We start from the raw sequence: 22854 nt of genomic DNA on the forward strand, positions 1-22854 counted from the left end.
ATGTTTACTGGACTCTTGGAATAGCTAGAATATAGTCATAGTAGTATTTCCGTCTCTTGAAGTTTTTACAGTTGTATTCTTGCTCTTGGTTTAATTTTGGGATGGGAGGAGGACATGTTCTTGTTCGAATAAAGTTACTGATTTATACTGGTGTTATGAGATTAAACGCGAATACCAGTTCCAATGATCTCTATATTCCCAAATGTATTTAAAAGGGTAGTCCAAATTGGACTTAATTGGGTGTTTTAATATGTGAACACAACTTCCATTTTATGCCAATACCGTTATGTGATATTCAGATTATGCTCAGTTAAAGTCAGTCTCTAAATTAATGTACATATTTAATCTTTGAAAAGCCATCAGCATTCTAGGTAACAAATAAATGTTAGAAGTGTATCTATATCCCATTTATAATTGAAATGATTATATTAATAGCTTTTCTGAAAAGGACTTCTGTAGATGCTTTTAGAGAAATACATTGTTTTAGAGATTAACTGACAACTGAAATGATGCTTTGGGAAGTAGACATTATTCAACTGAAATGTTGAGAATTTTTATTTAAAACACTTGTTCTTTCTAGTTTTCTGTATACCTTGATATTCCAGAACAATTTCAGTGTAGAGTCCTGTCTGTAGAATTTATAACCCAATATTTCCAGTATTCCTCTAAATGTTAAAATTGCTGTTGTGGATTTCTATTACCATTGGTCTATCAAGAATTTGCTCAGCAAGGGGTGTGATATTTTGAGCTTCTAGTTAATACTGTAGTTAATTATTAGTTACTGTTTCTGCTCTGATGGAGTTCAGAATGCTATAGACACCTTTGGTTGTCTCTCCTCTTTTTTGGAGGAGAGGAAGTAATTTGCATGGGTCTGAACTGATAGCATATTATTAATGGTTGGAAATGTGTAATTGAAAAGAGGAGAAATCTATTATACAGTACTGTTTTTATTTTAGTACTATGTTTGTGTTTGTAGGGACAAACAGTTATGCATCTTTGACACCTTAAAGAAGTTAAAACCTATAAAGCTTCTAGTAATTGTGAGCAATGCTGAACTCCAGCTTCACTTTTGTGTTCTTTGCAATATGGGAGAAAAACTGGCAGGACTGCATGCCATCATAATTAAGTTGTTAAACATAGAAACTTGAAGGAAGAAGCTTGTCTTACCTGTTTGGAGAGTATCTGTCAGCATACTTAAATGAAATTCTATTTTGAAACTGTATGTTTGTAATTATTAGCACATTCCTAAGCAGCATAGCTATTTAATGATCAAATCATGGAGGTACCTTCAAAACATATTATAACATTTATTGCACCGTAAACTGTGCACCTTTTATATTTATTTTCATTATTTCTATTTTTACAGGATAACAAAGCCATTGACATTTGCTGACTGTGTTGGTGATGAGCTTCCTTTAGGATGGGAAACTGTTTATGATCAACAGATTGGAGTTTATTACATGGACCACATAAATCGTGAGTAGTTGTATGATTATTTTTAGGAATACTAGCAAGCTGTTGTTAACTGATGACACTAACTTTGTTTCTGATAACATTTATGGGCTTCACATTACAGTGAGATAATGTTTGCCAGTCATTTCTTCCAGTATCTGTTTCCTTATCTTTCAAATGTGGACAGTACCCTTCCTCTCTTTGTAAAGAATTTTAAAATCTGTGAGATACAGTGTATAAAGTCATTATTGTTTTGTTAAGTCATCCTGTGGAATATCAGTAATTTTGTAATTGCTTTTTTCATGCATCAAAGGATAAGATTTTTATACTACACTTTTCTATTTCCTGCCTTTCCAGTGATCCATAGTTTACTCATACATCTTGAAAAACAAAATACATTCTGGGAGAAAAGTGTTGATTTTTAATTAAAAGCACTATAAATAAGAAATACAATAGTCTCTCTTAAGCATTCCATCCTTTGTGCTTTAATACAGTGCAAAGTAAAGTAAAAAGACCAACAGATGACCCTTTTGGAAACTAAGAAGGAAAGATTTCCATTATTTTCCCTTTTGGACCATTGCTGAGCTTGGTATCTCCAGTGTCTGGCACATTTGCCAGTTCTACTTTTAAAGTAGTATGTTTTATCTTTACAGCTTTGTACTACTGTTGCTGTTACTGTTGTGTTGCCATCATTAGGCTTCTTATCACTAACAAGTGAATGTTTTCAATATTGTGGAAATTGGCAGTTGGCTGGGAGGGAGAAAAGAAGAAGGTAGTTGTATGAGCTATCACAGCAGTGGTAAATAGTATAATCTGCAAAAACAACTTCAGTATTATCTACTTGAAATCTAGTCAATTAAAAAATAAAAGCGTAGAAATAGTTTTGGCTTCCTGCCATCATTGGAATTACTTATGTATTGTGGTTTCACAATTACTTATTAAAAAAAAAAACAGAATAACAAACTTTCCCATGATATTGTTTGACCCACAGAGGCACTTTTTGTTTTGAAATTAAGGTTTATTATCTAATTAGTAATCTTTGTTAAAGAGCTGTTAATACACTGATTGCAAGATAGACAGCCTAGACAATAGAAAGGCAATAAATACAGATTGTTAGGTAATGCTTACAATATTTCTGTTTAGAAAATGGTCATTTAATGTTTGGCATTTAAACTGGCAGGAATTCTTTAGTTAATGGTGGTTTAATAAAAAAAAAAAGAGTTTTACATCAGAGTACGGTAGTGTAGTACATGCACACAAACATATCCACACGAGCATGAATGCACTTATAAAAAAAAATCAGGACATTGGCAACTCCTTCAAGATAGATATATATATATATATACACACACACACACACACACACATATATATATACACACACACTTTTTTTTTTTTTAACTTTGAAAAAGCCTTTAGGGGTTCCTATAGGTAATGGACAGAACATGAACTCCCATTGCAATGCTCTGACTAAAAGGGCTAACGAAGCCTCCTATTAGTAGTCATCCTTTGATAGAAATAACAATCACAATTATATGCTAAAGAAATCTCTTAATGTTGCTTTTCAAACTTTGTTATTAGCTGTTTTACCACAGACACCAAATTCAAACTTACAGTAAGGATATTAATCACTGTAGGCACGTCAGATCTGGCTTACATTTTTTCTGTGCGATTGAGAGCAAAACTGTTGAAGAGAGTCCTTGCAGAGAGGAATGAAATTCCCAAATGCTAAATGGGAAGGGGTAGAAGAAGATTCATAGAAATAGATCTGGGAAAGTAAAGCTAATGCTATTAGAAATTAAGCAGAGGTAATATATGAGTAAGAGACGGAAGCTTTGTAGGGGCAGTGCTGAACTGAGTGAACGGGATCATTCTGCAATTAACAAGGTTGCAAAATTGGTCTCTTTCATGATAGCTAATTACTTGCAGCTCACAGATATTATCCTAAACGGTAGTTCAGCCGTCACAGCAAAATGAGTTTGTCACCCTTAGGCTAATACAGTGCTTGTATATACAAGCATATATTCAGTGGGAAGAAGGAGTTGATATTATAGCTGAGTAATCATTATTCGAACAATTACTAGGATACTTGGTCCATTTTTAAACTGTGAATGTCCAAGGTACAAATAAAGACTACATTAACCTTCTTACAGAAGTGAGAACTAATGGGTGGATAATCATACGTATCATGACATGGTGACAGGTAAGCGGCAGACCAGTTCAGATGCCTTATGCAGCGTTGGAGCTCTTTATTAATGGACAAAACAGTTAGAAACGCCTTGGTTTCAAGAAACACTGTTAGAAAATGCAAGAGATGATACAAAGAGATCCTTTTGAACTTATGCTCATCAGGGACCTCTCACACTTAGTGCATCCTCTCCGCTTTCTGCCCTTCCAACTTTTAAGAGAAAACAGTAATACATCTAATTTTTCCAAGCCTCTTGCCTTGTTTGTTTACCCAGAAGATAATAAAAACATTTCCAGCCAATAACTTTCCATTTATATTGAAACACCCCAGGAACAGAATCTTGTGTAAATCTCAGTGGTGCTTCCACCCCTGATCTCCATCTTGTCCTGTAAATGCTGTACTTTGTTGACACCCTTACTAAGCTGCTCTTGGCTCCCGTCCAGCCATTGCTTAAAAACCTTTGGCGGCTGCCAGCCACAGAATTCCTTTCCCTCCTCCTCAGAGTCTTGAGAGCCTTTGAAGTCTCCTTGAACCAGTTGGGCATTCCCCAGTGGGGGAATAATATATTCTCTGCATTTGTCTGGGGCCATTCTTGAATTACTGTAGGATTTTTATTTTTTTTTAATCGGTTATAAAGAAACAAAGGAAATTATCATCCGATTCGGCTTTAGTTTCAGTTGTTACATGGCAAACTTGTGTAGAAATCCAGGGTAAAGTGAAGCCTGCGTGCTCATAAAACAGAAGAAAACATCCCTACTGTACTGAAGAAGTTTTTCTGTCTCGAAAGAGTGCTGCTAGCTTTTGAGAAAGCTTGGGGAATCAATTTGATAAGTGATGCAGTGCTTTGCCGCCTCAGAAGCTTAATGTGTGATCTGACATAATATTTAGCCTTGGCTGATTACTGAGATTAGAATTCTTGATTTTCTGTTCATGAAGGGCCACTTACTGTGATGTGCTTTTCTGTCTCATAAATATATAATAATTTCTGCCTGGTTTCCATAGGGAAGTAGCCATTTGAGGAATATTAAACTTGCACAAATTTTGGGAAGACTGATGGCCAGACGCAGCCAAGTTTTGCAAATTATAACGCCCTCACTAAAGGAGGGGCTCCAGTGTGAACTCAGCAGTTTGTTCTTCTGCTTGACCTGCATGCAGACACTGGCCTCATAAGCATTTATTGAGATGGGGACAAGCCACAGCACATCCTGTCCTGGGCTGCAGAGGTAGTTGAGGGACACTGAGCCGAGATGCTTCGGAGACTGAAGGTGCTGCCGGGAACCTAGGGCCCTGGGACATGGGGAATATTCTGGAGAAATCACAGAATCACAGGCAGGATCTTCAGGATCATGCAATGTGAGGGGTTGTGGGAAGGGAAGAGTTACAACAGTTGAGGGAAAGGGTTATTAGGAACATAATATACAAATCTGCTGGAAGCACTGTTCATAGATGAACTTAAAGTTTTTCTTTATATATCTACTTTTCAAACAGTTCTCAAATGGTAGAGCTGCTAACGTGACCTTGACACCATTAGAGTTTTTAATTTCTTGGACTCAATCTTTTATAGTTTCTTATTTCATCATAAACACTAGCATATTGAATTAGCAATGCAAGATACTAATATTAAACATAACTGGCTTCATCTCTCTTGTGAGAAACAAAGTTTGGAAAAAACGATTAGATGTTTACCTCCTGACTGTGCTGCAGGTTCCACCTCTGCTTTGAACAGTAACATTGCATTTGCAGTGACTTCTTGCCAGTAGAGCCACAGCCATCAAAAATTAACATTTGCTTAAATATGACACTTTACACAAATGTCCTTGTGTAAAACATATTTGCTAGCTTGAGTATCACCATGAACAGAAAACATAAACTAATAATTTTTCAGGATTTTAATGCATGTTTCCTTTAGATATCTTTGCAACTCCGAAGGGATTGCTTTAAAATAATAGCTTTGTAAATCAGTATATACAGGAAAGATTTTGTACTGGAAGCCTATTTTTGATTTGTGTTTGAATACAAACTATCCTAAAAATTGAAAGGGAAATCAAGAGAGTATTTTTTAAGATGGGGGGGGGGGAAGCAGTGCTTTTCTGAATTTGGGATTGAAATGCTGACTTTTATGTTGACGAACTTCATTCTTCTTGTTCAGTCAGGTCTAGAGATAAAACCTCTAACATTTTGCAGTGTTATACTTGTGAAATTGTATGTAGTATCTTTAAGTTGTTCCTGCTGTCTATCGAGTTGTGGGTTAAACATTAAGGTACTTTTTGCTCTCTTTCATGCTTCAGGGTTTTCAGATAGTTCCTCAGAATGTACAAGTTCCCTATTAGGGAAGTGCAGAGCCAAAACACTACTTTCTTTTGGTTTACTCTAAGTTTGTGAGAAGGAATAGAAATGCCTTTATATTTAGAAGTCCTTTTCCTATTCCTCCACTCTGCATTCTCCCTACCCTTGTCCAGGCTTGTCCAGGAGTGATATTGAGTGCTGTAATGTTAGGCACACTAGAAACAGTACATCTAAATTTTTGAGCATGTCACTCATTTATTAAGCAGTGATGTAGACCTGTAAAACAGACTTTAACAAAATAATCTGTAGTTTGTGGGATAAGATATCTTACGAGGTTTTTTTTATGCTTCTCTCCTCAGAGCTCACACAAATCGAGGACCCAAGGGAGCAATGGAGAAGAGAGCAGGAACGCATGCTAAAGGAGTATTTAATAGTTGCCCAGGAGGCACTCAATGCCAAGAAAGAGATTTACCAAATAAAGCAGCAGCGATTTGAACTAGCCCAAGAAGAATATCAGCAATTGCACAAAATGTGTGAGGATGACAACCGTTCTTATGCCAGCTGTGAGTTTACTAGTGTTTTCTTGCCTTTCCCACTGCTTCTCCCAGCATGTACTATAAGAAAGAGTTTGAAGTGTGTTTTCATCACCCTGTTTTCCTCTGCTCAGAGACCCCGAAACCAGAAGTGAGGTGCTACCCTTTGTCTCTGCTATTGAGGGACTCCTGTTTCCTGTCATCACTAGTAGAATATGCCTTTTTAGTGTTAAGCAGGGATATATCCCAGCTAGTGTCTCCAGCCATATTGGAGCCAGCCATAGCGATGCTTTGTGCAAGGCAAGACAAAGACTGAACCTTGCTGGTCCAGCCACTTGCACTCCTAAATTTATAGACTATTCCACCCTGGCCGCTGGAGCCAACTTAGGGGAAGGCTTCTGCAGATACATGGCAAGTTTATCTACTTTACAAAAGAGGGGACAAGGCATCATCATCCAGAGCACCTCTGGCTTAACCAGCATTAGAGCAGCTATTACATGGGGAGACTCCTTTGACAGAAGTGGAGAATGGTGCTTCATTAGTGCACCGTTAGTGCAAGTTCTTGAATGCCAACATCTGACCCTAATGCTGGGGTAGTCTAGGTCACGATGCCTTGATTTCCTGCTCTTTTTATTCTTCAGATGTCTAAGGTAGTTTGGAGTAGATAATACACTTTTTCTAAAGTCTGAAGTTGCCTCATTGTTGTCATGGCTGTTGGCTGGTTAAGTACAATGGGGGAAGGTGTCTTTCCTGAAGAGTCAAGAGTCTAGTTCAAAGGAGAAGTGTATCAGACAGATATACCCACCTGCCACTTTGAAAAATTGGTGGAATTTCAGTGGCTGTGTCTATAGCGATTGTTGAAGTATAGTGTTTTCTGGTAAATGCCAAGTACTTGATAAATATGTGGACTTTCACTTAGCTCTCTCTGGAAAAAATGTAAGAAACCAGACCATGAGGTTGTCAAAGCAGGCACCTGAGAGTACTGTTTAGCTACTGCTACTGTTGTTATTTATTAATCCAAGGCAATTCATTTATATGCCAAAACCCTGAATAAAAGAAGTTTTCTAGGCCTGGGATGTTCCAGATAGTCTTGATCAAATATTCTTCTCTTACTGCTAAACTTGAATTATGCCATCCTTGTATTTAATTTAAAATACATATCTTGCTGTGATTTTTTTTAAGAGAATATTTTAAGAATATTTTTAAAGAAATTATTGTTTAAAAGACTTTTTAATTACTGCTTTAAAGACTTGAAACGAGGGGAAAAAGCAAGATAGTGTCATTAATATTTTTTAGATTATTAAATCTAAATATAAATTTACTAAATCTAAAATTAGTAAAATATTTTTCTGTTTTTTGGGGAGTTGTTTTTTTCAAAATTCTCAGTAGTTCTCTGGGATTGCTTTGCTGAATTCCTTTAAGTGAGTATATGGAAAGAAACTCTTATTGAAGAAGAGAAAGGATGGGAGAAATACAACCTGTCTTTTTTATTATTTTTATAATACTTAGAAAAACAAATTGCTTGTAACAACAACAAAATAAGACAGACAATGACAAGCTGGGAGGTTATCTGTAGCACAGATGCAAACACTTTGTTAACTGACTTTTATGGTTCTCAATCTTCTGATAGGTTTTTTGGTGTATCTGTGGAATTAGTAACAAGATGCTATAAAATCATTTAAATAAAACCTTTCACTTATTTGAAGGTACAAAAATATTTTATTTTTTTACAGAGATGTTAAAAATATTTCATAGTGGTTTTAAGTTATAGGAATCTACTTTAAAAAATTAGTCAGATGGTAACAAAATAAAGTATCTTCTTGGGGAATATTCATATTGTCTATTTGAAATTCCCATAGCTTCTACACTTGTTTTTTTAATTTTGCCACCTCACTCAGATGCTTGCTTCTCCATTTTTTTGGTTCTTAGGCTTCTAATGCAGGTGTGATTAGATGACCAAAGTTAGGTGCTCGTATTGCCAATATTCCCCCCTCCATGCCGTTTGCTTCAATCTGTTTCATTAAAAGGACGAAAAGTGCACAAAATGTTTTCCTCCCCCTCTGTTTGTGGGTGCTGTCGTTGAGTCAGCGTAGTGTGTTTGTGAGTGGGAGGAGGGATGAGCTCAGTGACTGTGGGTTGGCAGGGAGGTGCCCATGAAGCAGTTTTGTGACTCAGTTGTGATCAGCACCATTAAAAAAAAAAAAAAGGCTTAGAAAATTCTGAATTTAAAGAACTGGTCCAGTCATGACTACTGATTTTGGCAAGTTTCTGCATGCTTCACATGACCTTGGCATTGCAGTGTTCTTTTGAGAGCTGGAGACTGCATGAAGTGCAGACATGGAGATGGGTTTCAAAGCAGCAGGCATCAGTTTTCCCACAGGATGGTAGGTCTAAGAGCACAACCCAATTCCCTTGCATATCAGGCATTCTTCAGTGGGCTGATGCTGACATAAATCTCTTCACTCAATAAATCGTGGCTGGTCTTGTCCAGCCTAGCCTCTAGGACCTTTACTTCATCTTTCTAGGCTTTTGCTTGCAGTAGCACAGCTTGAAATCGTTGCCTGACTCTAGTTACACTGCATTAAAAGATCACTTGCCAGAGATTAATCTGAATGTCTGTTCCCCATGCTGTAGCTTTAGGAGGCAACTTTTCTCTTTGGCTGATGGAAGTTTGTTCTGACAATAGTTTTGTTACTTCAGTCCTTCTCATGCCATTATGTCAATGTACTTAGAAAGCAATTAGCAATTGTTAGTTACACAGATTACATGCGTCAGTAAATGCCACCATCCTTTCATGAAAGCTAGTTGCCTTTAAACAGTGTGTAGTGCTGCTATACACCCTTTTTTATTTTTTTGTTCAGGACAAAATTTTTTTTTGGGCAGACCAAAGATAATTCTTTGGTTGCACTTTAGCACAGAGGATTATTTTAAAACCCAGTGACTTGCAACCCAAAGAATGAATGCAATGGTCTGTTAAATAGTGCCACATCTTAACAAGTGTGTTAAAGAAGAAAATAATAATGTAAAATACTGTTTTCCGTCTGTTTAGCATTCTCTGGATTTTCAACTAATACCAAGTATGACCCATATCAGATTAAAGCAGAAATAGCCAGCCGTCGTGACAGAGTAAGTAATCTTTTTTTAATTTTGTAAAAATATAAATTGCAGAGGGGGAAGGAAGGGGGACTATGTGCTTTTGCTTTTCCTTAGTATTTACATTGGGTGTTTCATGCATGTTTGAAAATGAAATAAAAAAAAGCTTTTCTAATCTGAATTATTGTTCCATTAAAGTGAGTCTATATTTATTGCATTTCTATGACTTGCAAGGTAATGCTTTTTCCATGTTAGAAATGTAAAGATTTTTGTCATGCATGTCAGACAGGTAAACTCAGCCAGGGTTTCAAAAATTGCTTATATTATGCAAACTGCCACAAGTAGTAAATACTCTGCAGCCATATTCTTTCTCGCTTAACTGCAGTTTAATCCCACTGTCTTCATATTTTTCCATTTACCCATTTCCATGGGGTTTCACGGATGTAACTGGAGCTCTGGATTTGGCCCTTTGTTTGGGAGTCAGTTAACGATTCAGAAGATGTGTTGGCCAAATGGGACTTTTTAGCTGATTTGTCCAGAGCTGTTCTATAGGGAAGGCAAAAAGCTGTGCAGGCGTTCTGATAATGATGTGTAGTTCTAAATAAAAATATAGAACGAAGCTGTGATATGAGTGCCATTTTTATAAAATCATTTTTGGATTAGAACCATGCTTTTGTTACTGTTTGTCTGAAGGAAGAGTATAGTTGACTTCTTGAATTTGTCCCATGCTGCTGTAGTGAAGAGTAAAGGTTTACACGTTTGTTTATAACAAATTGATGTTGTAGCTGTCAACAGCTATAAAAGGCAGTTTATAATATTAAGCTCTATAACCTATTTCTAAGTTGCATGTTTCTTTTTATTAATGGATAAAATGGGGGTTAGCATGCCAGGCACTCAAATCACAAAATAAATGAAAATACTTGTCTTTGCAGGGTAGTGTTCTGTTTTTGTTGTAGTGACCACTTTTTCACATGAGTGCCTCTGAAAATAAATCCTGTTCACCACCCTTCAAAGGCATTTATTCTATCTGTATGTGTTTACTACATGCTGACTAGTGTTTGCTTGTTTTACATACTCTGAATGTCAGCATATTGCAAACAAGAAAATAAGCCTTATTTATTTAAACAATATTTAAAGAAAACAAACAGTGTCTTCGTTTATAGGACTATTTTTCTCTGTTCCTGTGTCTTGCAACAAAATGATCTTCAAAGTGCATAGGATAACCTGTTCGACTGAATGTGTGCCCAAATCCCCTCTTCAACAGATATACCCTAGCCGTCAGGAAAACGTTGTTGGTTCATGGCTCTCTGTAATTTTGATTTACTCCTGGGCTGCAAACTGTTAGCTGATGTTGGGAGCTGAGTGGGAAAGAAGCAGGCAGTGCTTGGGGGCTGGTGTGGTGGGTGCTGAGGAAAGGGGAGGAAGGGCCAAGCGCGATGTGGGGGGCTGTGGCTGCCCCGGTTTGGAGCCTGTCAACTGCTGCGAAGCCCCTCACCATTAGAATAGAAGCTGACCAAGTTAATCTCAGCCTGCAGCACACAGCTGCATGTACCGCTAGGGATTTCTTTTCCTCGTCTCTTGGGGGGGGAGGGCTGAGATTGAAATAGCAATACTTCTCTTGTCATTTATTGGTATACATGTGGAAGTCAAGAGCCTTCTAGGTAAATTTTGGAAAATTTGAGGAAAGAGAGCTTTTCTTCCCCCTTTCCGCTCCGCCCCCTCCAGCTGTGGCAATACACACTGACTGCATAAATTGCTGTTATATTACCAGACTAAAACATGTTTATCACAAAATTAAAGCAGCTATGCAAAGATAAATTTACCATCAACAGTCTGTGGTTTTTTTTACAAATATGGAAAAATTAATATTGAATAAAAAAGGGAATTTTAGGATAGTAAAACTTAATATTTAAAATTACCCTAGACATGGACAAGGTTTTTGGGTCGTTGCAGCGACTAACTGGAGCACTTTTGTATCACAGTATAGGCAATCATTAGGGTAATTTAAAGTGACCAGTGATGATGAAGTTCTACTTTACACTTGTGAAAGTGTAATAATACAAAAATTACAAATTGTTCTGATGGCAGTGCAGCTGATGCAGCCTGGTTTCCCATTCCCTCATAGCCTTGTGTGCTGTGTTGATTTACCGCTTCCACCTCAAATATTAAATTATCCATCCAGATCTCATCTTTGGACTCTCAGTTATGCCTTATGTCCCATAGCCCCAGACTGCAACACCTCTGTTTCCTCCATTCGACTGTAGTCCCTTTGAATCTTCCTCCCCCATTACTCTGTTATCTACCAGTTTCAGAAAGCAAAAAGCTATTTCTTTGCAGATCATCCGTGGTGCTTAATGTGCTGTTCTGAGGTGTGCCTAACCTACCCAGGTGACTGTTTTCATAAACCCACAAATATATATATATATATGTATGTATGTATGTATATATAATTTATTTATTTTGTGACTTTGCTCCTTTGTCACTTTGGATTTATGTTGACTAGTTGGTTCAAGGTAACTGGGGTGGAATAGAGGGGGAGGTAGATAATATGAAAAAAATGTAGGAAATCAGGCTGGAATGAAGCCATTTCTGTTGCCAATGATTTTGTTTTCCCAAATTGAAAAATTAACAGTATTGAATATATATATTTTTTAAGCTGGCTGAAGAGTTAAAGGCAGCTGAGAGGTGTCTGTCTGCTACAAGGAGAGAAGAAAAATCATATGGATTGAAGCTTGCTAGCTGTTAGCATAAGCTATTGGAGATAGAAAAGCAATAGAACAGATGAAGAAATTGATACTTGGAAAGCTGAATGTTGTGACCATTTTTTTGATTAGATCTTGTGATATCGCAGAAAGTGTTCTGTTAATGCAAGTTTTAAAGCAAAGGAAAAATACTTAGATTATCACTTCCAATTTTGAAAATAATCCAGTTAATTTAAGGTTTTGTATTTGAATAGCATTTTTAATGAAAGTTTCTGTTACATATCATTACTTTAAACTATTTTGTTATATTTAGCTTTCTAGGCTAAAACGAGAACTGGCACAGATGAAGCAAGAGCTCCAATACAAGGAAAAAGGAGTGGAAACTCTGCAAGAGTAAGTTAAGGGTTTGTGGGAAGATGTTTTTTTCCTTCCTTTATTCTTCTTGGAATGACTTTCCTAGTTAAATATTTAAAAAAGGTTGAAACCTCTTTTAATTGTTTTGCTTCAGAGCTCCTGCTATGATAGCGCTGCAAGGTGAGAACAGTGTGAAATGGTGGAAGCAGGACTGGACGTAGTTAATTGGAATGATGATTTCGTAGATCCTTTTACACTGCCTGGAAGTTGTGTCCAGGCGGAATCCGATTTTTAAAATATTTCCCAAACATTTTCCCAAAGATATCCAGTATCTGGAGCACAGCTGGAACTGCTCTGCAGTAAAGTAATTTTTCTGTGAATCTAGGTTTCTGTGTACCTAGGTTTTCTGGCTGGGCAGAGTATTTCTCCTGGGAGGGCAGCTGGACAGCACAGCACCACTTTCTCCTTTAACCTCATGGCCTTCTACTTCTGCACCATGTAGTTGCTTTGTGCATGTGCAGTAGGTCTGATGCTCTGTGGTTTACTGCATGTGTGCAGAATGACTGCACATAGACGTGACTCCTGGCTCCTCCTTGGGATGAAAGGTAGCTCAGGGCAGCTTGCCACTACTCCCAGAGCTATGAGACAGCCAGTGTCCTGACTTCCACCTGTGTCCTGCAGAGTCGTCTGCACATGTAGCACACCATGCTGGAAGCACGGTGTGATAGGGGCAGACATTGTCAGGCGGTGGAAAGGATGGCAGGTAGGCATAGGTTGTTGTGACCTCCTGAACTGTTATATAAGCTCAGAGGCTAGACTGTATGTTCAGCAACTCTTGGATTCGCCTTGAATGTGCGGTCCTGTATCTAGAAATCCTGGTCATTTTTCCAGCATCCATGCAAACAAGCTGCCAATACAGGCATTTCCTGAAGATGTTGGAGCTGTTGCATGTCTAGGGCTTTTTGCAGCATAAGCCCAGTATCTCTGAGAATATTTTGAAGCCTTGGATTTATTGCGTTGGTGTGACAAAGCATGGGCAAACTGTTTTATGTGAGGCATCCTGGCAAAATTCAAGGAACCCCAGAGGATTTAGGTTCTTTATTTTCTTTACTTTTCAACTTTGAATTAACTAAGCATAGCATTACATTAACAAAACCATATAAAGGAAGATACTTGGATTTTTTCTTTTAAAGGAGAGGGAATATCCTATGCATTTGGTATCAATTCTTTTTAAATCTGGTAAGGTTATTTTGTTTTATAACACATTTTAAAAGTTTAAGAAGAAAAACTCTTGCTGGACCAAAATACTTCATTGGTAGATATAAGCTAATCATTCTCAGGTATAAATATATTTTCACTGACTACACAAAACATTTACAGTTAGATACAGGGTAGTTGCGAATGTATGCTATTAACTGAAAATTTGCAATACAAAATGTTCAGTACATTGAAACAGCAAATATTTTAAGTATAGTCAGTATTTTAGGATAGTAGTCTAACTTAGTAAGCAGTAACAGAACGAAAGTGATTTTTTTCTTACATTCTTAGTCATATTAATTTCTTTAATTGAGTAAGATGCACCATTCCCTGCCTATTCTACTTCTGTTGTTTTCCTTTCCTCCTGGTTATTGGGTTATTTAAGGGTAAGTTCAATTGTTTTATTCAAGATCTAACCACTTGATTAGGAAAATGAAAGTATTTGAAGGCCATTTAAAACTTCAGGTCATTTTAATTAATAAAATCAGTTTAAGATAGTCCAGCTAAGTAGTGCAACTTGCTGAAAAATAAAGTCTGCAAATGATTATGAATATAAATATTTGTCTTGGACTTTAGCCCAAGTTAAGTTGCCTATACTCAAGAATGGGGGTATAGGAGAGACATTCAAGAGAGAATTATGTTAAAGTGAGCCCTGTGTATCTGACTGGGTGATGGTTACTCTAAGTTTATAGGTTCAGGCATACTAATTTTGTGCTTCAGTGCTGTTTGTTGCTGTTGCTACAATCACCGTCTGTCCTGTTGGTGTATTGGGTGCCGTTCACTGTTGTTTGTTGAAGCTAGTGATAGGTTTTGCCCAGTACATTATCCAGTATTGCAGTGAGGGTTTTTTTGTTAGTATTTGTGCCTTGCTGAGCTCTGCTCTCTGTAGTGACTTTTTGAGTTGTGAGCCAGAGGGTTGATATTCCTTTTTTTAGTAATTTTTTAATTGCCTTTCTGGTAAAATATCTGCTTTCTGCTGAATATTTTGCTTCTAGTCAGAAGTGAGCCAATTTGGAGAGTACTCACACTGCCTAAGAACTGAGGATAGAAGTTTCTGTAGACTCCTTGTGTAGTCAGCAGAGAGAGATGGACTTTGTGAGCAAGCAGAGAAAAAGCCTAACTTTGCTCTGGGTTGTCCCTGGGCATTCTCCCTCCAACCCCCTTATTTGTCAGGAGAAAAGGGTCACTCAAGTCAAATACCTAAGCTGAAGTATTTGACTTTTTGTCAGCCTATCCACATAGCAAGAGTATCGTTCCTTCTCTAAAACAAAAATTCCAGTTTGCTTGAAGATTCTTGCGTCTCGGGCATTCTCCCCTTTTGTTACCTTTTCTAAATTTTTGTCTGCATAATTTCTTCTTTCTTGTCCTTTGTCGAAATTATTTATTGACTGCAATCTTAAAGGAATTGCCAAATTGAAAATGGCATGCGTCCTGTTCTGCTGTTTTAAAGCCATGGTCTTCCCTTTATTTTAAATATCTGCCAAAAACAGCATTAGGAGCTGTCACACTCTGAGCTTTACCTCTGGCTGTTTGCTGTGAAACTCTGAACAGACTATCATGATTAGGTATCAGAAACTGCTGCCATGCAACTCAGTATTAAACCTTTGCTAGGTCTAGTCCTCGGACAAGAGACAAATTTTACTTTGAGGGTGGTTAGGTTGCTCAGTATTTCCATTATTTTATGTAGCTGTCAGATTCTTATGCCTTGCTAAATGTAAATCTTTTGCATTGAAATTTTCCACATGCAGTGTCTGCCTCGGACTGTGTTTTGTTTTCTGTTCTTTTAGTTTTAGTAAAAGGGCTTAGCCATCTTTGAGGGGGAAAAAAATACAGACAAATGGGATTTTGTAGAGAGAGGGAGGACTGAGTGTTTTTAATAGCTCTGCAACTCCAAAACAGCCAGAATTTCAAGTTTTGTAGTGCTGCAGGTTTTTGTCAGCGTTGTATTTTCTACAATGTCATCCAAATTTGGCGATGTTGCAATAAGCCCGTGAGCAGTATGGTCTGCCTTTGCCCACTAGAGACTTTTGAGAGCTCAGCAATTAACCTCTACAAAGATCCCACCTCGTGCGACCGCTTTTAGTGGTCCTCAAGCTACACAGGCTCCTTGGCTCCAACACGCAGCCAATCCTGTGGACGTCCAGAGGCCTCCGGGGGTCACGGAGGAGCGTTTCCTGGAACGCAAAGACCTTGCTGGGACGGAGAGCGAACAGCGGTTCCTTCTCTCCCGTGCTTTCAGTGCGCCTTTTGCTTGCAGGCAGGAATTTTGGAGGAAGAAGGCATTTAACAGCAAAGGAAGTGGAAACTTGGCCAGTTGGCTGCGAGAGCGGGGGGAATGCAAGGAAAAATTAGGAGAAAGGGGGGTTCAGGAGTGCCTAAACAAATTGTAAGTGCAGACTAGTTTAGAGGATATGAGACCTAACAAAAAACTAAACTACCCACTTAGCTTTGCTAGCAGTGGAGGGAAGGGACTCTTAAATATTTGAAAACACATGGGGGAAAACAGAGGAACACAGAAACTGCCATACAGGGCCAAAACTATTGTAAGTGTATTCATAGACTGCCTGTCCAGGAAACATCTTCCACAGAAATACATACGTTATTCATATTTTTGTGTATTAGTTGACAGTCCTTTATATTCATATAAAGGTCTAATCTCTGTGTGCATCCTGCTATTTTCTATTAATAAATAGAAGATTCCTGTTAACTTTGTGGCTTTCAAAACTAGAACTTTTTGAAAGGAAGAAGAAATTTCACGGACAACAAATTACTAGTAATTGTGTCAGCTACTTAGGTCAGTTTGGGTTGACAGCAGTACTGACTTAAAGTCAAATATTGCTGGCAGTAGAAACTTTTCTGACTCTTTACTTAAACAAATATCAATTCATAAGCTGAACACCAGTGTGACGTCTGGGAACATGAATATGTGGGTAACTGGACAAAAATCTGGTTGAAATTAAATAATTTCCTTTTCCTGAAATGCCACCTTGTACCTGGCAAACAGTATAATGAACAGTTGTGTAGGAGGCGCTTTCTGGTCTAATGTTTGGGTGGAATCTATGTTCTTAAAATTAATGTGACCTTCAGATAAAACCACATATTATCTCTGTTACTAAACTTCTGATGAATTGGATTGGTTGTTTTACTATGCTTTTATGTAATCTTTTCAGAATTTTGACCCAACAGTAAAAAGGAGTGAAGACTCAAGTGATCATCTTAAAAAATGATGAAAATTTTAGCCCATGTGACCTTTAGGTCCTTTGTGGTTCCAGAAACAGAAATGCTAAAGGTTCTTATTTTTTTTTATGCAACATAGAGAAGCTTGTGTTTAAGCGGTAAGCTGAGATTCTGACTTGTTCTACATTGTCTCCAAAAGCAGGAGCTGTCAGGAAAAAACAAACAAACCAAAATTGTAGAAACCCAGCCTACAGTTCCTTTTAAATATTTTGAACTGCACAATAAAACCACAGGAGTTTCATTCAAGGCATATTGGTTTTTCTTTTTATTATTTTAATATTTTAATTTTAATGCAAGTAGTCTGCTGCAAGTGGAATTTTACTGGTTCTGTTTAACTGCCTGAACATGCTGAGTGAAGAGGACAACAAAGTTTTTGTTTGTGTAGTTTAAGCCGTGAATGCACTTGCATTCTTGGTATCATATTTTAGTGTTTTCAGAATATTACTGGACAGTTTGTAGTTTTCATGATTTGTCTCCTTCCTTGAACTACAGTGCAAGGGCTTCTTTGATAAACTTTTAGAGACAATCTTGAACAGATTTGTGGTAGTTTTAGAAGACAGTATACGTAAACATAATTTTGTAATCAGTGCTTTATAGTTAGTTGCTCTCTTTTTAACCTGGCTGTTTACTTTTTTTCCCTCTGTTAGGTTTCTGCCTAATCATTTCTATGGAATATGAAAGAAATATTGAGGGAAATCTGTCTTTTCTTTTGCTATACCAAGAATACCAAGAATAGCTGCACTTTATTTTTCCTTTTTTGTTATTGATGCTCTTAGCTTACTATTATACCTACCTTCAAATTTCCAGTTGTTTTCAGTATTATAGTTTTGAGTATTCTTGCCATATTTGTATTCCGTAACTTCTCTTATTGCATCTTTTTGTAGACTGATGTTCTCTATAATGACTGATGCATGTGTTATCTTTAATGTTGCTATAACCAAAGACACCTTTTCCTGAAGATGTTCTTTCTTAGTATTGGTATAGGGATCATAATACCACCTTTTCTGCATATACACACTTTCTTTTATGTTAGAGCAATAGAGAAATTGGGATTTTCATATTTTAACAGGAATTTAAGGCAGTTTACACTATTTGCTGTGAGTAGCCTGTTAAATCCACTAGTCATTTGTTATAAATCCAAACCCAAATGGTTCTTCTAGAAGGTACTGTAGACTCCACTCCTGTTCTTTATCTGCAAATCGAAAAAAAGTTATGAAGATGATACAGTGACATAGATTTCTGGGCACCAATCTGTTGACATTTACTATTGCAAATTGTTGAAAAAAAGTTAAAAAGAATTATCTGATGGTTCAGCAGTTGCTGAAGATGCTTGATTTTAGAGTGGTTAAGATGGGCTCTTTATAAATGGATGTCCCACTTAAGATGAGAAAGACTTTGATATCAAGATGGAAACAACAGTAGTACTTTGGCCTGATGTAGAGGGTAGCCTCAATGGCTGTGACTCCTTGCTAGGTTTGCATCTGAAAGCTTCTGAGATGGTCCTGTGCAAAGTGCCTTGCTGCAGGAAGATGACATTTTCTAGAAAAAATTCTTCAAAGATGCCCATATAGACTGTGTAATGACCAAGAAGTCTTTACAATGCAATTTAGACCGTAAAAATTTCTGCCAGAGAAAATGTAATGTCTTCAGTAGAATCTTCTAAAACAAGACCAGACAAAAGTCCTGGAAGACTTGTTGCAACACATAATGCTGCATAGGAAATGTGATGGTGAATGTCTTTATCTTTTGAGTAAGTACTGTGTAGGCTAGTTTTAGGTTAATTTTATTTTTATTACGTAAAGTAACCCACAGATATTGCCTATACTAAGTAAGCTCTGTATTGGCACATTAAAACCAGGAAATGTGTTGGTTTTGCAGAACCTGAGTAGGTTATTGCATTGCTTTGTTTATTGTCTTCCTTACGGTCTTTGGAGTGTTTTGGACACTGAATGCTGTGCTAATTAAAAGTAGAGTATCATTTAATTTCTGGAAATGAAGTCGTACATGAATAAACAAGAGGTCTTAAAATTTTCTGATGTTCTTTTTACCTCTGCAAAAATTCCTGAACTTGTCTTAATCTTTCCAACAGGATTGATCGTAAGATGTCAAGTGCTCATACAAATTACAGACTAGATGAAGCACAGGCCATAATGAGTGAGCTTCGAACTATAAAGAAAGCTATATGCACAAGTGAAAAAGAAAGGCAGGACCTTATGCAGGTAAGAAATATTGTACTGGACAAACAGCTGTTAAAATGTATCAGTCTACATTTTCCCTCTATTTTCTTGTTTGCGATTGCATTGGGGTTATCAAGTTTAAATAAGCAAGTAGGGTGGCCTAATCTGATTTTTCTGTTTGACAGTTGCCAACAGTAGTTAGTTCAGAAGTATATAGTTGTTGTCTATACTATGAACTTAAGACTTGAAGTGCCTTTCATATTTTTGTCCTAGATAACATACTCTCCATACATTTGGATAAATATCTTTTTTGAACATTGTTTTCCATTGCTGCTAACTGTATCAAAAACTTTTACAGAGTAATTATGCTGCTTTAAAAAAAAAAAAGTCTTTGATCAGTTTTACAATATTTGCTTTTAATTTTTAATGTCCCCTTCTGTTCTCTATAATGAAGTAGGATTGAGATGGTCACATGCTAAAATGTTTATCAATTTGTAAGTGCATGCTTTTCCTTTTATGAGATGTCATAAAACTGTACAGGTAATCTTTTACTCCTGCTGATGCAGAATCTCCTGATACTTTTCCCCTTCAGCAGCTGCTGGCAGTTGTGCGGTGTTGTACTGAGCTGAATAACTGAACTGAATCTCATGAGATATCCAGAAAACCCTGTATCTCTACAATGCTGTCATTTGATATTCCCTTCTTCTAATTTGACAGTTCTTTTTTGCTTCAGACTCTTCTCCTAAGTATCCTTTTTCAGACACAAGTTAATTAAAACACAACTTTATTTCAAATGTCCTCTCAAAACCCTCAAAGAGGGTTAAATACATTAAATACAATGTGTGCAGACACCACCATGCAAGTTTTAAATCAGTTTTTGAATTGGAACATGAAGATTAAGGAGAGGGAGATGCCCGAGTGGCGATCCAGCTTTTGGATGGATTCTGCATCCTGCTCTGAGTTGTCTGTTGCTGTGTCTACGTTGTTAACACGACTGGAGCTCAGTCAAAGAGCCGCAAGCCATAGTCACAGCAGGGGCTGCGGGCTAGACTTCCCCAAATAAGCTGCAGCTACAGAAGGATGACAAGGATAATTCTCTTCACTCAGTGTTGAAATTGCTCTATGGCAAAAGACATCATCTTGGTTGCCTAAGTTTTGGGACCCTACTAAATTAATACTGCCATTCAAACATGTTTTTCCTTTTTCTCAGCAGTAGTGTTTTCCTGGTAACTTCTTTTTATTGTTAAATGATGTGGGTAGCTTCTAATCTACATATAATGAATTTCCACAGTTATACAATTATTCAGTCTCCAAAGTATTACCCAAAGGTCAGCTGATGGACCACAAATCCTTGTTCAAGTAGACAGAACGCTTAAGTCACTACTAAAAGTTTCTGCTTTGGCAACTTTCAACATACTTGATATTTTGTGTTGGCCAAGTTTTAAAATGGTTCTCAGTCTTCCACATGCCTAGCTAGCAAGAAATGATTAGAAAGGCAGTTCTTCACGGATGCAGTGACGCACATTTTAGGAAACTAACTGGTAATTTAAAGATTTGTGTGTGAAATCTTGGAGGAGCTTAACTACTGGCCTTGTTTGGATTCTCCCACCATTTTTTTTTCCCCTTTTCCTTACATTTTCAGTCTTCAGTGGCACTATATCCTGCTGAAAATAACTGCTCAATGCATGGCTGGGGTACAAACCAGTTCCCCAAATTCTATCGCAATTGAAGTAAGGGACCAAATGATATAGTTTAAAAGAGCTGGAGTTGTCACAGTTGTGTACTTCATCCAACTTATGTTTATTGTGCTCTGTTAAAATATCCAGCTTTGTGCCTGACAGGTTTTTTTTAACTGTGACAAAAATTTTTTTTAATGATTTTTATGCCTCCTCAAACTTATTTGTGCTTTGCCTTCTTATTATTGTTAATTGTTGTTATGGATTTATTTAATATTGTTGAACAAGTGAAAGTCTGTTTTAAAAATCTCCCTACTGAGTTCAGAATTTGATTATTTCCTGTTCTGTCAATTTTGGAATTGATTTGTCCTTGAAATTGCTACATTTTAAAACTATTGTTGGTAAGACAAACTTTCTTGGAAAAACTTTTTTTTTTTCCTAACAGTTGAATTTATAGAGGTGTTGGAAGTATTGTGTAAAGAGCTGGGATTTTATTTCAGAGAAAGGAAGTAGAAAATTTCTTACTATTTCTTAATTTATATGTTGGCCAGTGTAGCAACAGAACTAAACATAGCAGAAGTGACTCAGTCTTGTGTAGGTGCTTGGAAAATTGTAGCTGTCATAGAAATATGATAATTGGATTGAGTTGTGTGGGAGAGAAGGCTGACAAGGGAAGGAAAGGGTGGTCAGACTTAAACTGGGTGCTGTGGTTACAAATAATGCCAAATATGCAGTGTCACTGTTCCCTCCAAAATGGCCAAACCTTTTTATATAAGATTGAGTAATCAATGTGCGTGGTTAGGTCCCTGAAGGCAGCATCTTCTCTCTCTCTTTTCTTCCCCATCCTTTTCATGCTTTTGTTTCTGTTCCAGTCTGTACATATTCTTTAAAAACTTCATCCTTAGGAAGCATTGGAGATATTGTTTTTCTTGGAGATATTTTCTGTTTCTTTTTCTTCTTTCTTTTTTTTAACAGGATAACTCGTTAAGTAGGAACTCCACTGAAATTGTATGTGGCAGAGAGCTCCCAAATCAGAGAGAGCAACAAGTTAATGATGAACTGACAGTACTCATTTTTCTCTTTTTGGATAGGTTCAGGCTGATTTGCCTGGAACTTCAGATCGATACATAAGATTGGTTTGGCAGTTGTTACAGGATTGCCATAAACAATCCATAAACCTCAGATGCCATAAAACTCAGACGAAAGATAGAGTCTCCCATATAGCTCAGGCGAACCTTACTCCTAGCTGTTTCTTATGTAAATTGTTTCTACCTAAAAGTATGCTAATTCAGGTTGTAGTTTTCTGTGTTATGACTGCTAGAGGCGCCATTCTCACTGATCCAACTAGAAGGACTCAAACCATATATACCTACCCTTGAGTGTAGTCACCTATGCAATAGATGTAAATTACTGTGCTGCTACTCATTGATTGCCACCAGCCAAATGCTAGGTAATTCTGTAGGTGGCATCCAGGGCTCAGCAACTGTGTCCAGACAGAAAACCTGGCAGCAGCCAGGCAGTCCTTCATCTTCCAGGGAGATGCTGGAGGGCGTCAGGAGTGCAATAGTTGTGTATAAAGTAGCTGAAACATGGGTAGAAGTTTAGATATTAAGTTCTGACATCAAGATCTTTGCTATTACACATGCTTATAGCAGCTACGTCCCATCTGGCACCTTTGACTAACACGTGTATTACTTGCATGAAACTTCAGACTTTCTCAATCAGCAGGTCTTTTCTCATGTCAGTGAGCTCTGCTTTCTTGGGAAGGCCATATTAGACGTTTGATGTTCGAGTAGTTAGGATTAGAAATGAGAGATTATTTCCATGTCATAGACCCATTAGGAATCCATCTTGATCCTCCATACAGCTGGCAGAACTGGAGAATTTCCAGTGAGTTTT

General features: G+C 37.3%; 1 protein-coding gene across 3 annotated transcripts in view; it reads left to right on the forward strand.

The window, feature by feature from the left end:
• WWC3 (WWC family member 3) overlaps positions 1-22854 on the forward strand; it is a 125936-nt gene that overhangs the window by 37199 nt on the left and 65883 nt on the right. For all 3 annotated transcript variants that reach the window (XM_067296454.1, XM_067296449.1, XM_067296461.1), the window contains exons 2-6: positions 1367-1476; positions 6286-6489; positions 9509-9585; positions 12568-12647; positions 19192-19321. In XM_067296454.1, the coding sequence (XP_067152555.1) occupies positions 1367-1476; positions 6286-6489; positions 9509-9585; positions 12568-12647; positions 19192-19321 (601 nt within the window). The remainder of the gene's footprint in view (positions 1-1366; positions 1477-6285; positions 6490-9508; positions 9586-12567; positions 12648-19191; positions 19322-22854) is intronic.

This window comes from Apteryx mantelli, chromosome 1 (genome assembly GCF_036417845.1).
Source record: "Apteryx mantelli isolate bAptMan1 chromosome 1, bAptMan1.hap1, whole genome shotgun sequence".
Lineage (NCBI taxonomy): Eukaryota > Metazoa > Chordata > Aves > Apterygiformes > Apterygidae > Apteryx > Apteryx mantelli.